General features: G+C 40.3%; 1 protein-coding gene across 1 annotated transcript in view; it reads left to right on the top strand.

Moving 5' to 3' along the window:
- The window catches only part of rock1 (Rho-associated, coiled-coil containing protein kinase 1), a 176,227-nt gene that overhangs the window by 28,542 nt on the left and 129,385 nt on the right, over positions 1-18,300 (top strand). Inside the window, exons 2-4 of the mRNA XM_060823574.1 lie at positions 7,233-7,314; positions 11,867-11,967; positions 15,947-16,084. Of these exons, the coding sequence (XP_060679557.1) occupies positions 7,233-7,314; positions 11,867-11,967; positions 15,947-16,084 (321 nt within the window). The remainder of the gene's footprint in view (positions 1-7,232; positions 7,315-11,866; positions 11,968-15,946; positions 16,085-18,300) is intronic.

Below are 18,300 nucleotides of genomic sequence, written 5' to 3'. Positions count from 1 at the left end.
GATCCTTGTCTACGATTATATATCTTTTTTGGTGATATCTGTGCTTGAAGTTGAAATTTGATATAAAACTGTTCAGATGTTTCTTTCTAGAGTAGGAAAACATGGAAAAATAAGATAGGCTTTCTTTTAAAACACTTTTGTGGTTTAGTGATAGTGTCCCTACCTCTGGGCCAGAAGGTCCGGATTCAAATCCTATCTGCTTCAGACGTATACCATCATATGTTGGAACAGATTGATCAAAATATTTGTAATGGGGCTGCTATTTTTCCATGGATGTAAATAAAATGGCAACTTTCATCAAACTGCAGATCTTAAACTACAAATTCAAATGTACTTATGTATTACATAGCTGCATTTGGATACACAGTGAATATAAAATGTACCTCCTCTCTCTGTTTTCCATTTTGATAACTTTCAACATCCATTTCAAGGTGTCTGAATTTCTTCAGAACGTTTCAATTGCTTGTTTACTACTATTCCATGTTTTTCTTCCAAAGTTTAATTACTCTATATCTGGACTAAGTTACATCTGCCATCTATTTGCCTATTTCACTGTACCATCTGACTCAATATAGTTTACAGAGTTCCTTGCTTTTTGCTAGACTCCCAAAAATTTTATAATTCTTCAAGTTTTACACCTTACTCTCCAAATGTGAGATTTTGATCATACACAATCCTTTTGTGAGGCAAACCCTTTCGTAAGGGTTTTAATTGTTCATGTTTACTTTTCATTTGCTTAACTTAAAAAGAAACTGTCTCCTCTTGTGAAGTATAACATACAGAATTGACATAAATAGGAAAAAAAAATGCTTCTCAGAACATTCTTTGTAAAAGAAACACAATTATTGTATACATTAGCCTGTGATCAAGATTTTCACTTTTCAAAGTAATACCACTTCCATGATATATGTATGCCTAACATTATTTATTAGGGTGACTTAATGGTTTTGTTAATGTATGAGAATGAATACAAATCCCTAATATTAATGTCTTAAATGAACTCAAGTGGTTTATGACCAAGAATTATATTCAGACTGTTTAGTGCTTTCTTCCTCCTATTGATCATCTGTATCTTACACCTTCCATCAACTGTCAAAATGGATAAATGGCCAGTTGCTAATTTCGAAGTTGCCCAAACAAGTTTCTGTATTTTTTTCCAATAAGGGAATACTTGATCTCTACTTAGTTTTTTAAAATGGTTTTGTCTTCGTAAAATCTATATTTTGTAAGTATTTGGAATATTGTAATTTTTATTTTACTTGCAGTTTCTGACTTGCAAGCTTTTTGTTTGCTTTTCTGTTACTTTAATTCATCTTTTGCCCTTCAGACCCATGGTTTCCTTTACTATAAATTTAAGGCATTGATATACTTTGGGAGCCTTTCAGCTCTGTAGTCATCTCCCAGGCTTCTAAGCTGCCTAGCTGGCAATACCCAAATGATTCTATGCAGGTGACCCAAGTCAGCTCTTTTAAGTTGCTGCACACGTGTAGTTGTGCAGTAAATTTAAACAAATCTAGTACTCATTAAAAGTAAAAAAAAATTAACCTTCCAGTGACTCTGCATTTATCCAATTGAGGTTTCTTCTACATTTAACCTAGGTGGCAATGCCTTCAACTGCCTCAGGTAAAAACTATGGCATTTGATCCCATCTACCTCTGATGATCACCTGCCATTAAATCTCCTTATGTACTTAAGATTGTGATTGCACCTTTTAAGATGATTGGCTGCAATTTACATTTCAACAAGAAGTACTGTCTGAAACTTGACTTTGGCTGAGCAAGGCAGTACTTACAGACTCCTTTCTCAACAGTTAGGTTTTGATTTAGACAACCTACCAGGGTCTTAATATACAAGTATTTTAAATTAATCTGTTAGATTGAAAGTATCAAGAACTTCTTTTGAATACTTCTAAACTACACAACTTTTCAAATTTATTTTTATTTATTCTTTCATGAGATCTAAGGACGCTGGCTGGTGCTATTAATCAGTACTTGCTTAGCAATAACCTGTCCACTGGCACTCAGTTTGGATTCCTTCAGGATTATATAGCTCCTGACTTCATTACATCTTTGAATCAAACTTGAACCGACAAGCTTATTTTCAGAGGTGAAGTGAGAGTGACTGCCTTGACATCAAGGCCACATTTAACCGAGTGTGGCATCAAGGAACCCTAATTTAAGAGAGAGAGAGTGGGAATTGCAGGGGGAAAAAACTCTGTTCGTTGGAGTCATACCAAGCAAAAAGGATGATGGTTGTTCAAGGTCAATCATCTCAACCCCAGGATACCACTGCAGAGTTCTTCATGATAGTACCCTAAGCCTAATCATCTTCAACTGCTTCATCAATAGACCTTCCACCATCATGATTTCAGAATTGAGGATGTTTGCTAAGATTGCACAATATTCATCAACATTCATAACATCTCAAATGTTGAAGTAATCTGGTCTATTTGCGGCTACACCTGGAGAAAATCCAGATTTGATTTCATAAGTGACAAGTAACATTCACTTGTTTAAATTGTCAGGCAATGGTTGTCTCCAAAAAGAGAGAATCTAACACGCATGCCTTGAAATTCATTGAGATTACCATTGCTGAAGCCTCCAAAACCACTATACTGAGGGTTATCATTGACCAGAAGCTGAACTGGACTTTGTATATAAATACTCTGAGTACAAGAGTAGTTCAGCAACTAGCAATACTAAAGCATATCATTCGGCTCCACGATCCTTAAATCCTATCCACTATTTTCAAGGCATGAGTCACAGTGTGAAGGAATGCTCCTCAGTTGCCTGGATAAGTGCATCTTCAACGCAATCAAGAAGCTTGATATTGTACAGGACAAAGCAGCCCACACACCTGATTGACACCACATCCACAAACATTCAATCCCTTCACTGACACGCAGGTGCATATGCACTGCAGAAATTCATCAAAGCTCCTTAGACAGCATCTTCTAAACCAATCATCAATATCATCTAGAAGGACAAGGACAGCAGATATATGAAAACACCACCACTTGCAAGTTCCCTTCCAAGCCACTCACCATCCTGACTTGGAAATAGATTGCCATTCCATCAATATCACAGGAACAGAAGTCTAGAAATCTCTCTGTCTCAGAGTTGAGGGTGTACCTACACCAAATTGACTGCAGGTATTTAAGAAGCCAAATTACCAAAATGTTCTCAAAGGCAAATAGGGATACACAACAAATGCTGGCCAGCCAGTGAAGCCCAATCCTGTGATTGGATAAAAATAATACATGTGAACCTAGAGATAGTGTCTGAGGCCCAGCCACGTTTAATTGTTTCAGCAATTACTTTCCCTGTGTTGTAAAGTCAGAAGTGAGGATGTTTGCTCATTGCACAATTTTCAGCACCATCCATGCCACCTCAGATTATGAAGCAGTCAGTATGCATAGGCATAAAGATCTACAGAACATCCAAGTTGAGCTAATAAAAATCACACAACATCAAGTTATAGTCCAACTGGTTTCTGACCTAGTTAAAAGGTATTTTACAGATATTATTTCATGGAGACTCTATGGGAATGGTATTGTAGGTAAAACACTGCTTGTCGCAGGGGCTGATAAGGCATGGAAATGCACTGGTGGGTTTGAAAGGGTTGTTTTTAAATTTGGATGCTTCAGGATTGTGGTTTTATAGATGATTCAAAGAAACCATATTATAGTAAGTAATGGGTTAATAAAGGGTTATGAATGAATCAACAGGAACCTGTTGTTAATGAGTGTAGTGAGCTGGTGAGTGAGTTAATAAAGATACCCTATAACACAATATCACACAGTCCCCCTTTTGATTCTACTGAGACCTCGAAGAGAATTACACAATCCTTACCTGAGCTTATGGACTTTTAACAGTTTGGCATCTACACTTTACAAAAAGTAAACATGCATGGTTGAAATAACAATAACGAACATTCTTGTAGTTAGTCAGTCTCTAGTCCCGCTGTATTGTGAGATGCCCATTTGACGTGGGAGGCGTAAGTCCAAGCCTTCTTTCGTCGGACCTTGACAGCTGACTGGGTGGTTAGCAGCACCTCCATGTGGTCCTTCCTACTTTGCGCCTAAGGGTTCCTTGTGGGTCTTTTTCACTCGAGCCCACTCGCTTCATACGTGTTGTGACGTCCCTCCAGCAAATCTTTCCAAGCAGCGGGTACCTTGAGGCAGCAGATATTACAGCATTGGTTAGTACCTGACAGTAAGACAATAAGATGACAGTCTGCAGCCCAGCGAGAGTCTGTGTAAAAGCCGGCAGACTGATCCTCTGCTGCTCTGTAGGTTTCAGTCAGAGCCCCTAAGTCTGTTATTTGTGCAGATGCTCCAGGGGGTAGGCTTCCCAGTGTAATGGCAGTGCTGAATGTCATGACAGTCCATCTGGTTTTCCTGTGATCTGTAGTTAATATCCATTCCTCACTTGCCTTTCGAATGGGCCACACCGGGCTGTTAGAGGTACTGTGGGCTTTCATCAAAGTTCCTTTTTTTCTGTTCGGTACAAGGTGGAGATGTTTTTGTAAAAGTCACAGATTCCATTTTCAGTACCCCACAGTCATCCTTGTTTTTAGCCCAGATGGGTGATCTTTTAATTCTTCACTTGTAGGGTTCTGATGGGCCACATTACCTGTCCATCATTGATATGTAAAGAAGAATTCAGCAGGGGGAGGATATCCATCCCACGGAGCAGCTTGGCTATAGCTCCTACCCATATAAAGGTTGCTAACTCGTGGGGGCTGAATTCAAGGTGTATGGGTTTGGTCCGTTTGATTTCAATCCTGTCAGCTCCTGCTCCATAAGCTGTCCTCACTGTCCTATCTAGCAAGAGTTTGGTTTGTTGTAGGCAGTTTCCCAGAGTCACTCATGGACAATTTCCTGCCGTAGACTATGTTAGCCCATCTGAAGTCTGGATGTGGGGGATTCAAAATAAAATAGCCAACTCACAAAAGGTTCAAGCTAGTGTTGAGGGACTTGATCAGACTCTAAGAAGGAAGCTTTCTTACCCTCTAAGAACTGTCAGTGACCAGTCAGTTTAGATGGAGTCCCTAGCGATTCTGCCTGACTATACCAAGTGTTCAAATAATGACTAAAATCAGTGATTGGCAAAAATAACCTCTGTATTCAGCAATCACAGCACAAGTTCAAGGCAGCAATAGAATTGTGAAATACAGTTCATATAAGAGCCACTTTATATACATAGTTCTTACGTATCATTACTCTCGTGTCACATTTTTCTTCTATAGTACACAGAGGTTTGAAGAGCTTCTGTCCTGGGAGACAGGAGATGAGTTAAAGTTGTGCAAAACTGTTGGCTGCTACTTCTGATGGGATATCTATCCGGTCTGCTTGTATAATTAGAGGTGTTCTTTTTTTTAAATTAGTAAATGTTAATAAAAATACTAGGCCTATATGCTCTAAATAAGTTACAAATTGTAATAAAAGAATAAAGAATATTAAGCTGATTACTGCAGCTGTGTGGTAAGATTTATTTACTATTTGCAGGTATGAGTTTCATTCATTCATGCAATTTTATGCAAGCACTGCTTTGTCAGTTAGCTTCTTAAACGGGTAATGGCTCAGTTAAAAGGTATTTAGCAAGCAATATTTCGTGGAGACTTGATGGGGGTGGTATTATTCTGTATGCTGAGGTAAACACTGCTTGCAGCAGGACTGATAAGTTGTGGAAGTGCAGTGATGGGTTTGAAAGTGTTGTTTTTAAATTTGGATACTAAAGAACTGCAGTTTTATGAATGAATAAAAGAAACTGTGTTAGAGTAAATAACGGGTTAGTAAAGGGTTATGAATGAATGAATGGGAACCTGGTATTAATGAATATAGCGAATTGGTGAGTGAGGTAATAAAGATAACCTATTACACAATATCTCCTAACAGAATGTCTCACAGTCCCCCCTTTTGATTCTACTGAGAACTCGCGAAGAGAATCACACAATCCTTATCCTAGCTTACAGACTTAACAGTTTGTCAACTACACTTTACAAGAAGAAAATATGCGCAGTTGGAATAACAATAGCAAACAGCATGGTAGTCAGTATCTGGTCCCGCTGTATTGTGAGATGCCCAATTGATGTGGAAGGCATGAATCTAGGTCTCCTCTCCTCGGACCTTGACAGCTGACTGGGTGATCAGCATCACCTGGTATGGTCCTTCCCTCCTTTGCCCCTAAGGGTTCCTTGTGGGTCTATAAGCTGGTATTATGTGATTTTTAACTTTGTCCAACCCAGTCCAACACCGGCACCTTCACATTAGGACGAACAAGTGGCAAGTAACGTTTGAGCCACGCAAGACCAGGCAATGATTACCTCAAACAAGCGATGCTAACTATCGCCCTTGACATTTAATGCCATTCCCATCAGTGAATCCTTTACTAGCAATATCCTAAGGATTACCATTGACCAAACATGAACTGAGTCAGTTGTCTAAATACTGTGACTACAAGAAAAAGTCATATGCTAATCATTCTGTGGCAATTAACCAGTTTCCCCAAAGTCAGGGGTCCATTGCCTATAAGGCATAAGAGTGTGATGGAATACTCATCTTGATGAATGCAGCTTCCATTGCAGTCAGGAATTTTGACAGCATTCAGGACCAAACAGTCTGTTTGATCAGTACACCATCCACCACCTTCAAAATTCACTCCTGTCACCACTAAAACACAGCGGAAGCAGTGTATACCTTCTACAAGATGAATTGCAGTAATTCACAAAGACTACTTCAACAGCATCTTTCAAACCCACTGCCTCTTCAGCTTTGAAGATCAAGGGCATTAGGTGCATGGGAGTAACGACAGCTGCATATGCTCCAACTCTCGCACCACCTTGATTTGGAACTCTATCGACGTTCCTTCACTGCCGTTTAATCAAAATTCTGGAGCTCTCTTCCTAATGGCATTGCGGGTGTCCTTACCCTCCCAGGAGTTTAAGAAAGTGGCTCAATTACACTCTTGCCAGGGGTAATAAGGGTCTGCCATAAATGCTGACCTTGACAGTGATACCCACACCCCATGAAAACATTTTTAAAAAATATCAGTTTTGATGAATATCAAGTAATGTCACTATTTAGCCTGATCATTTTTTAAACACTCAATGTAGTATATGCCATAAAGTGCTAGAAATAAACATTTTGAACACAGTATCGTCTTATTTTCATATATGTTACTGTAGTCATTCTGTCTTTCATTTAAAACAAAACTTGTTTTCTGTTGTAGGATAGCTTGGATGCCTTAATTTATGATTTGGACTTTCCTGCCTTAAGAAAAAACAAGAATATTGACAGCTTCATAAATCGATGTGAGTATTACAGAACTGTACATAAAATTACTATTTAAGAAATATTTGAAAATAACATTTCTGATACCAAGTCATTACTGATATTGCAAAATAAAGAGATACAAACTCTGGTATTAGAGAAATCAGCATTTCTAATATAGGTAAAAATATATTAATGTTCTCCTCAGATAGTCTAGGCAACATTTAAACTACTACCTCGTATAAGTTTCAAATTTGTATAGTTTATAATTTAGGATTGTTTGACAAAACAAAACATCAATAGCTTGAATGTATAGCTTCTTTCTGGAAGAAATCTAAAAGCAGAGGCCTGTTTTCTTGCAGCAAAGTATGTCCCCATGTGTTCTATTAGTTATCTTAATATAATCATCTTCTGGCCACAGTTTTGCTCTGTGTTTTGCCAGAAGTTTTAGCTGAGCCAGGGCAGTGCAGTATCTGTGACTTTTGGTGAACAACAATATTAGTGGTCCACCTTTAATGAATAAGATATAAGGACAAAAACAAATCACAAGGCCGAGGAAATAAAGTGAATTAAATGGAAGAGCAAAGTTTTGAGGACACTGGAAATATTGAACAGGCCAATTAAACATCTGTAAATAAAAAAAACATAAGGTTTTCATGTCACTGTTGCTTCTTCAGAACTGCACATGCTCTGTTTTCATCCTTTAACTTAAAGGACTGCCAATTTAAGACTGAGATGAGGAAGAATTTCTTTTTCTGAGGGTTGCGAAAGATTGGAACTCCTTGCCACAGAGAGCTGTGGAGGCAGAATCCTTGTGTATATTTAGAAAATAGCTAGATTCTTGATCAGTAGGGGAATTAAGAGTTATGGAGAAAGGACAGGGAATTGGTTGTGAGGAATGTCAGTTCAGCCATGATCCTACTAAATGGCAGAGCAGATTTGAGCGGCTTCTTCTGTTCCTATTTCTTATGGTCTACAATGCATCAAAGAATCGACTGGAAACAAATGTCTGACTATTGCATTTCTGGAAGATGGTTGCAATAACATTCAAGAGGCTATTTTACCATTTATTATGTTGCACAAATCAATAAACAAAAAAATGATTTTGAGCATACTAGTTTTAGTGCTATAACTGATAGCCTCCACTGCTCTTTCACTTATTTTATGTAACATCTGCCATATTATTATGTTTTAAATGCATCTTTCACTGTCCTGCTCTTCATGAAGCCTCCACCTCTCTCCTGTGCTCTTTAGGTAGCATCCATCCTATTTTCAAACTTGTTATGTAGCCTCTGGTGTGCTCTTGTGCTTTTTTTGCAGCCATTGCTGTGCTCTTGAACTCTTTATGCAGCCTCTGCCATCTTGTGCTCTTTGTGAGCCTCCACTGCTCTCCTGCATTTTTTGTGTAGCCACCACTTTTGCAATTTATACAGCTTTTGCTGTATGTTTTTATGCTTTTTATGCAGCCTTCTCTTGTGCTCTTTATGCATCTTCTACCAGACTCTCGTGCTTTTTATGCATCCTCGGCTGTACTTTGGTGCATTTTATGCAACCTCTGTGTCTCTCTTGAGATCTTTATGCAGCTTGCACCGCTTTGTTGTGCAGTTTAGAAATCTCTGTCACACTTGTGGGCTTTATGCAATATCCTCCACTCCCCTGTGCTATTTATGCAGCCTGAGCTGCTGTCTTGTGCTCTTTTTACAGCTAGTGCTGCTCTGTTTGCTCTTTATGCAGCCTCTGCCATGCTCTTATGCTCTATATGCAGCCGGGGCTGTGCTCTCGTACTCTCTATATAGCCAGTGTTATTCGCTTGGGTTCTTTATGCAGCCTCCGTCACTTTGCTGTGCACTTTCGTCAACATCTGCCACTCTTTTGTGCTCTTTATGTAGCCTGTGCCACTCTCTTGTGATCTTTATGCAGCTTTCGCCACTCTGTTGTGCACTTTATGCAGCCCCTGCCGCTTATGAGTGTTCTTTGTGCAGCCTTTGCCACACACTCCTGTTCTTTGTGCAGCCTCTACCGCTCTCACGTTTTTTGCGCAGCCTCCGCCACTCTGTGCTCTTTATGCAGCTTCCACCATGCTCTCTTGTGCTCTTTAAGCAGCCTCCAACTTGCCCTTGTGCACTTTATGCAGCCTCTGCTGCTCTCCTGTGCCCTTTATGCAGCCTCTTTATGCAATCTCCATAAAATTGCCACATGTTTTATGCAGCTTCTACTGCTCTCCTTCAGTGACCCCTGCTGCACACTCGCTCTCCTGAAATTTCTGTCTCTTACTCAAATATATTATGACATCTCCACCAATCTATTTTGCTCTTTATAAAGTCTCCACTGCTTACTCATGCTCTTTATACAGCCTCCAACCATCTTTTTCACTTTTTAAGTGTTGCTTTCTTCCCCTGTTTCAATGGTCTCTGCATTCTCTTGCACACTTTATAAAATCTCCACGACTCTTTCAGATGCTGCTCTTGCCAGCAACACCCACATTTCATGAAAGCATATTTTAAAATAAAATCACAGATTTCTCCCAGGTATTTAGGAAGAGGAAGTGGCATAATAGTAATGTCACTGGACTGGTAATCTAGAGGCAAAAGTGAGGACTGCAGATGCTGGAGATCAGACTCAAGATTAGAATGGTGCTGGAAAAGAACAGCAGGTCAGGCAGCATCTGAGGAGCAGGAAATTTGACATTTCAGGCAAAAGCTCTTCATTATCGAGGTTTACAAAATTATGAGGGGCATGGAAAGGATAAATAGGCAAAGTCTTTTTCCTTGGGTTGGGGAGTCCAGAACTAGAGGGCATAGGTTTAGGGTGAGAGGGAAAAGATATAAAAGAGACCTAATCTCTATGACTGTATTAGGGGAAGGGCTTTTGCCCGACACATTGATTTTCTTGCTCCTTGGATGCTGCCTGACCTGTTGTGCTTTTCCAGCACCATTCTAATCTTGAGTCTGATCTCCAGCATCTGCGGTCCTCACTTTTCTTGCACCACTCTACTCTTGACTCTAGTAATCTAGAGACCAAGGCTAATGTTTAGGAGTCATCAGTTCAAATTTTACAATGGCAGATGATAAGATTCAAAATCATTAAAATCTGGAACTAAAAGTTAGCCTGCTGGTGACCAGGCAAACCCAGCTGATTCATGAATAACCTATAGGGAAGGAAGTCTGGCACACATCTTACTTCAGACTGTTAACAATGTGTTTAACTATTAACCTGCCCCTGAAATGTTAGGATAAGCCACCCAGTCAAAAGCAATTAGGGACGAGCAACAAATTCTTGACTTGCCAGTGACTGATCCTATGCAAGCGTAAGGGAAAATCTGTAGCAGCCTTGAACTTCAACTTTGAGGGACATCTCTGGGACAGTACTGTCCCTGGGACTGTATCTAATCTCTGGGACTGTACCTAATGGCTATTACAGCCAATTGATTTGCTAAAAATTATTTTCAGTTTATGGATCATTTCATTTTTTTCTTTCAATGAACGCCATGGTTTTGAATTTTTGCCTTATGTTTATGCTACTTGTTTTACTGTCTTTAATATTTTAGCAGGAAGGTGTCATTCATTTCCATATTCCTGCTTCCAAAAATGTGCAGTTTCATATTTTTTGACATTTTAATGTTGTTCCTGAATTCTCAAACTAAAATCACAGAGGAGGATCTCTTCAACCACTTGCTACACTTCTCTGCTGAGCAATCACTTCATATTTGCACTATTTCTGCTTAAAAATCATACCACTATTTTTATACTTCCTCAATTGCTCATGCTACTTCTTGCTGTAGATCTTTTATATAATTATCAATTGTTTTTTGTAATTCTTGCTGATAGTGTTTCCTTTAAGAAAGCTTTACATAGGATTACATCAAACAACACAGAAACAGATCATTTGGCCTCACGTCTATGATAGTCTTATGCTTTCCATGATCTTTCTCCCATCTATCTTCATCTAAATCTGCCAACATAATCAGGTATTTCCTTTCACCTCAGGCTTTGTCAAGTTTTCTCTCAAATGCATCTATGCTATTCACGTAAATCACTTTCTGTGGTAGCAATATCTACATTCTCACCATTTTGTGGGCATAGAATTTTCTTGTTCTGAATTCATTCTTGGAGTCTTATGTGAATGCCATCTAGTTATGCTCTTCATCTAAAGAAGAAACATTCTGTCTTAAATATTAGCAACAATCAAAATAAATGAAATATAAACTTTTCAAGTACTTAATGATCCCTTTAAATCGTGGTGTTCAAGGGCCTTGCTGATGCTTAATATATTGTACAAATTTAAGAGAGGGCTTTAGCTGGAACACTGTCCTTCAAAATAGAGGCTATGGCATCATGTCAGCATTGCATGCTGATTGATGTCATGATTGATATGCTCTGCTAAATTCTAGTCGATGTTAACTATACACTAAATGCTTTCACCAAGATGGTATAAGCTATGCCGTGTACAAAATGCACTGTTGTTGCCTTTTTAATCTATGAGGGCTCTATCAGTGCCCAAAACATGGACAGTATTAGACTTCATTACTATGCCTGTCAGCAGAGTTCATCTTCATTGTAATTGTGACTAACACTTTCTGCATTTAATTTACAGACAAAGATGCAATGAGCAAAGTTCGGGATTTAAGAATGAAAGCAGAAGATTATGAAGTTGTTAAAGTGATTGGGAGAGGAGCATTTGGTGAAGTTCAGCTGGTGAGTTATGGCATTGACTAATTCATTTTGTGTTGGGAGTCCAGAATTTCAAGCAATGAAACATTCGGAATGTTCCAGCCTACAACACCATGTAGTGAAGGAACAGCAGTCTTTAGTTTCAGAATTGCAGTTTTATTTCATTCCTGGAAATGGGATTGCTGTAACAATACTTGTTTTCCTTTTGGTGAAAAGGAAAATCCTCAATTTGAGCCATGAAATTCTTCTTAGCTCATCACCCAATAAACGGGTCAAAGTTTTGGAGTGGTTGACCATGGTGACCCTGGATTGTGCTATGAATAGCATTTGATTTTTGAAAATTATGGAATGGTAGGAGATTATATGGTGAGGTGAGGTTTAATGTAGAAGATTAGTCATGGTCGTATTGATGCAGAGCAGGTTAGTTCAGGTTCTTTTTTAATTTGCATTTTACATTTCTAACAATCAACATTTTTGAACTTACTGTATTAAAGCATCATATTTAATGTGATATCCTTATCATGATACTAGTCCTTTACGGATTTAATAAAGTTTTGCATGCAACATAAGGTGAAGCTTTATTCACCAAAGTGTATTTTGTACAGTTTCCGAGGACTGAGTGTATAGGGGAACCTCGATTATCTGAACATGATGGGCGGGCACTGTTTCGTGCGGATCATCGATTATTTGGTTAATCGATTAAATGCCTTTCCCCTGTGGCTCGGAGTTTTTAAAGTCTGCTCCCTGTTCAGGAGACTGCAGCAGCACTCAGTGCGTGAGGCCCCACCCCCAACCCTGAGAAACACTGCCCCCCCCACCAACCCCCTCCAACAACGCCACCTGTCCCCAACCCCATTCAACAGCGACCTCCACCCCCACCAACCAGGTACACACCTGCCCCCTCTCTGAGGCAGCCAGAATGGACACCAACAACAGGACTGCTGCTGCTGCAGTTTCCTTTGTGGGGTAAGTGTCTAAATAGAGCACACACGCAGCCACAGCCCCACACATAACTTTTTATTGTGACTTTTTGACAGGTTCCACCTTTGCCCTGTGCAGGACAGTGTTGGAGAGATTGTTTGGGGAAGGGAGGGGGTGTGGTTTAGGGTACACCTCTGTGTAGAACTCAGGGGAAAGTGTGGGGGGAGAGAGAGAGAGAGTGCGGGCAGTCAGTCATTTGGAGACAGTGCCTGTTTATTCACTGTAAACAAAAGACGCAATCACTGTTTGGAAACAAGTCTTTGATGTTATGTTTCCATCGGGACCTCAAGATGTCCTTCCGATAATCCTATTTTTGGATAACTGGAATTCGGATAAAGGCTGCTGTGTAATATTTTCAAGAGACAAAAAAACAGCAGATGCTGGAATCCAAAGTAGACAGACAGGAGGCTGGAAGAACACAGCAAGCCAGGCAGCAACAGGAGATGGAGAAGTCGACGTTTCGGGTGAAACCCTTCTTCAGGACTGGGAGTGGGTGTGGGGGAGCTACAGATAAAGGGGTGGCGGGGGCAGGGTGGTGAAGTGGGGATAGGTGAAGACAGGTGGAGGGTACAACCTGATTGGTCAGCGGGAGGAATGAATACAGTTTGTGGCAGGGAGGAGTGGAAGGGAAGGGAAGGGGAGGGGCTGGGCTGGGCTGAGCTGAGCTGGGAAGGGAGTCGGGGGTTCTTTGAAATTGGAGAATTCAGTGTTAAGTCTTCCTAGCTGTAGGCTACCCAGGCGGAAGATGAGGTGGTGTTTCTCCAATTTGCAGTGCGCTTCATTGAGGCACCAAAGTAGGCCAAGGATGGTCATGTCGGAAAGGGACTGGGAAGGGGAGTTAAAATGGAAGGTGACTTGGAGGCAGTCCTATACATGACCATCCCCCACGAGGATGGCCTCCAGACCCTCTGCTTCTTCCTCTCCAGACTCACCCAATCCTGCTCCACCAATACCTGCCTCGCCAAACTAGTCCTCACCCTCAACAACTTCTCCTTTAACTCCTCCCATTTCCTCCAAATGAAGGGGGTGGCCGCGGGCACTCAGATGGACCCCAGCTACGTCTACCTCTTTGTTGGGTATATTGAACAGTCCCTCTTTAGTACCTACACAGGCACTGTGCCCCAAATCTTCCACCGTTACATCAATGACTGCATCGGTGCAGTGTCCTACACCTGGGCTGAACTAGAGCAATTCATTGATTTTGCCTATAACATCTCGCCCTCAAATTCACTTGGTCCATCTCGGACAACTCCCTCTCCTTTCTAGACCTCACCATCTCCATCTCCAGCGACAGTCTCCAAACGGACGTTTACTACGAACCCACAGACTCCCATAACTACCTCCACCCATCCAGTATCCTGCAAGAACTCTGTCCCATTCTTCCAATTCCTTCACCTCTGCCGCATCTGCTCGGATGAGGAGGCATTCCACTCGCGAGCATCCCAGATGTCTACCTATTTTGCACTAAGTGCTTTTCCTCCCTCTATCATCCAGGCAGCCCTCTGCCGCACGACCTCCATTCCCTGTTCCACTGCTCTAATTCTCCCCCACCCCATGCAATAAAGACAGAGTCCCTGTTGTCCTCAGCTACCACCACACCAGTCTCCGCATTCAACATATCATCCCTAAACACTTCGGCCAACTCCAACAAGACCTCACCACCAAGAACATCTTCCCCTCCCCACTGCTCTCTGCCTTCCTCAAGGACCATTCCCTTTGACACTCCTTGGTTTGCACCACTCTATCCACTAGCATCCCCACCCCCCCCAAAAAAAAATCCCAGGTACCTTCCCCTGCAACTGGAAAAGATGCAAAACCTGCCGGTATGCCACCCTCCCTCACCTCCATCCAGGGCCCCAATCAGTCCTTCAGGTGAGACAGAGGTTCACCTGCTTCTCTTCCAACCTAGTTTACTGCATCAGATGCTCCTGATGTGACCTTCTCTACCTTGGGCAATCCGAGTGTAAACGTAGGGAATAGTTTGTCAAGAATGGCAGACAGGTCCACAGGGGCCGACATGACCTCCCAGTCACTGTCTATTTTAATTCCCCTTCTCACTCCTTTTCCGATATGACCCGGGCTTCCTCCATTGCAGCAATGATGCACACCATAAATTGGAGGAACAACACCTCACCTTCCACCTAGGCAGCCTACAGCCCGGAGGACTCAATATTGAGTTCTCCAACCCTCCCTTCCCATCCGCCGACTCCCTTTCCAGCCCATCCTGCTCCCTTTCACTCCTCCCTGCCGCCAACCATATTCATCCTCCCATTGACCAACCAGCTCATACCCTCTACCTGTCTTCACTTATCCCCACTTCACCATCCTGCCCCCGCCACCCCTTTATCTGCAGCTCCCCCTACACCCACCCCCAGTCCTGAAGAAGGGTTACACCCAAAATGTTGGCATATATAATGGTATATAATTTGCAGATCTCCAATCCTCTAGTATCTTGCTTATAACTAGTAAAGATAGGAAACTGAACCTCGGATCACTTGTAAATTCGCGCCTGCCTTCCCTTGACAGCCTGTGACGCCAATCATCTGCTGTGTTGATTTATTCACCTTCATGGATGTCAATCTCTTCAATATTTCCTCTTGCATTATGCTTATTGTATTGAATATTCCACATTCCTCATTAACTAGAATGTCTGCATCAGCCATCACCTTTGTGAAGATAGAGACAAAGTACTCATTAAGAACCTTACCAACATCATCATTATTGGTGCAAAAGTTACCTTGTATACCTTCTTGGTCCTACCCTTTTTCATTATCCTGTTAGACACAATTTACTGATAAATGCAACTTTATATTTTCCTTGGATTTAGCTGCTAATATTTTCTCATTGTTTTCTTAATTTTTTTTAACTTCATCCCTCTATTTTGCATATTTCTGTAGGCTTTCTATACTATTAAGTCTTTGAGTCTTACAGGTAGTTAAGTAAAAATTACTGTGACAGCAAGACAGGATAGCATGGTTATTCTTCTTTTGTTTTAACTACTACTGCAATATTTCTTTTTAAGGTGAGACACAGAGGTACAAGAAAAGTATTTGCAATGAAACTACTCAGCAAGTTTGAGATGATTAAGCGATCTGATTCAGCATTCTTTTGGGAAGAGAGGGGCATCATGGCTTTTGCTAATAGTCCATGGGTTGTACAGGTATTTTAAATTTGTTATTACTATCAATACAATTGTCTTGAAAATATGTGTACAAATCAAGTTTATTTTATCTGAAAACCCTCATATCTAAATTAAAGTGAAAAATAGTTGTCATCCTAAATCTGAGAGATTAACAAACAATCAAAACCAACTAAAACTGCACAACTGGTCCCAGATTTGTTCCTGATCTGGTGGCATTTATGTTATGTCAGCTGGGACATCACTAGTATGGATTAAGAAAGCAAAAATTTACTGTGATACTATGAATGTGCAAAGGCACTGTGCATTGCTTGAAATAAGGGCAATAGACTTACAATTTTCCATAATTAAATAATCTGATGACACATTCATAGCTTACTGATGAATAGTAACTACTATCACAACCTACAAAAGGGAAACTATTATGTGAGACACTCAATGCAGGAAGCTATCAATGGTTTTTGGAGGGAGGAAAGTTGCAAGGCACACTATTTTCAAAGTTAAAAGTTCCAAATAAAACTAATTGCAACCAGATATGCAGATCATGTCTCTCTAATTCAAGTAGATCTTGAACACAAAATATTATATTAGACATAATTCATAACTTACACTGCCCTGTATAATGTTTATGTTGTGTGATTTGCGTATTTTGGAATTAATGTAAATATTTATGGAGTGCAGCAATCAAGGATTCTATTGTATATAGATAAAGAGAAATTTGTCCTTATATTGCACTTCTTGGTTATTCAGCTACAAAGATTAACAATTCCAGCTTTACCTCTATGGCAACCATGGCTCAACCAATCAGCACCCTCTTCGTGTGCGGTTTAAATTGTTGTTTCCTTTTCAATTTTATTTTCTTGTCTCTCAGCCTTGATTAGTGCAAGATGAAAAAAAAATTACATCGTGTCTTTTTATAGCAATAATCAAACTTGTGGTTTGAATTTGTTTTTAATATCCCTTCTTGTCTGCAAGGTCTGTGCACAGTTTGATTTGATTTTTGATTTGGTTTATTATTGTCATATATCAATATACTGTGAAAAGTATTGCTACACAGGCAAATCTTACCTAAGTATATCAGGGTAACAGAACAGAATGCAAAATATAGTGTTACAGCTACCGAGAAGATGTAGAGAAAGACCAAGTTTAATATATGAGAGCTCTCTTTAAAAGTCTGACAGTGGGGAAGAAGCTGTTCTTGAATCTGTTGGTATGTGCTTTCAAGCTTTTGTATCTTCTTCCCAGCAGATTGATTATGTTGGCTGCTTCCGGAAAGCAGCGAGAAGTATAGAATGAATTAATGGATGGAGGGCTGTTTTGTGTGATGCCTGCATACACAACTCTGTGTAATTTCTTGAGGTTTTTGGCAGTGCAGTTGTCATACTGAGTTCTGATGCTCTGGATAGGATGCTTTCTGTGGTGTATCGATAAAAACTAATAGGAAGTCATTGTGGATAAGCCAAATATCCTTAGTCTTCTGAGATAGAGGCATTGGTGTGCTTTCTTGACCACCTGCACCGTTGATATAAGCATGAGTGTGTTCTCCCATCTGCTTCCTGAAGTCAATGGTCAGCTCCTTTATTTTGCGGACATTGAGAGAGAGAGATTGTTGTCTTTACAACATGTCACTAAGCTTTCTATCTCTCCTGTACTTTGTCTCATCATTGCTTAAGATCTGACCTACTATAGTAGTGAATATTTTGAATGTTATCAGTGAGAGTGGTCCGTTGTACTTAGAAGTTTCACAAAATGTTTAAGATAGTGTGAAGAAGACATACAGAGTCATGAAGAATTTCTTGAAGTCTGACAACAATCTAGAAATTAACATATTGAACATTACATAGTTAATTATTCACCAGTTCACATTTATTCTTACACTCGAATAAGATCTCGGAATTTATGCCAAGAGTTTACGGATATTTTTGTTTCTGTTGAAGATACTTTTCAGTATAGTACCTTTACTGAGGACTTTTTAATGTTGTACAGAAGAAAGCCACCTGTAGTTTAACTTCCTTTCAGGGAGCTGGCATTACTTTACTAGATTGTGAATAAAATGACACAGTAGAGTCACAGAGTCATCGAGGTACCCAGCATGGAAACAGACCCTTCAGTCCAACTTGTCCATGCTGACCAGATACTCTATATTAATCCAGTTCCATTTGCCAATGTTTGGCCCATATCCCTGTAAACCATCCTATTCATATACCCATCCAGATGCCTTTTAAATGTTGCAATTG

Source organism: Hemiscyllium ocellatum, chromosome 4 (assembly GCF_020745735.1).
Source record: "Hemiscyllium ocellatum isolate sHemOce1 chromosome 4, sHemOce1.pat.X.cur, whole genome shotgun sequence".
NCBI lineage: Eukaryota > Metazoa > Chordata > Chondrichthyes > Orectolobiformes > Hemiscylliidae > Hemiscyllium > Hemiscyllium ocellatum.
The sequence above is the reverse complement of the archived record's forward strand: the minus strand, read 5'-3'. Positions and strand labels throughout refer to the sequence as shown.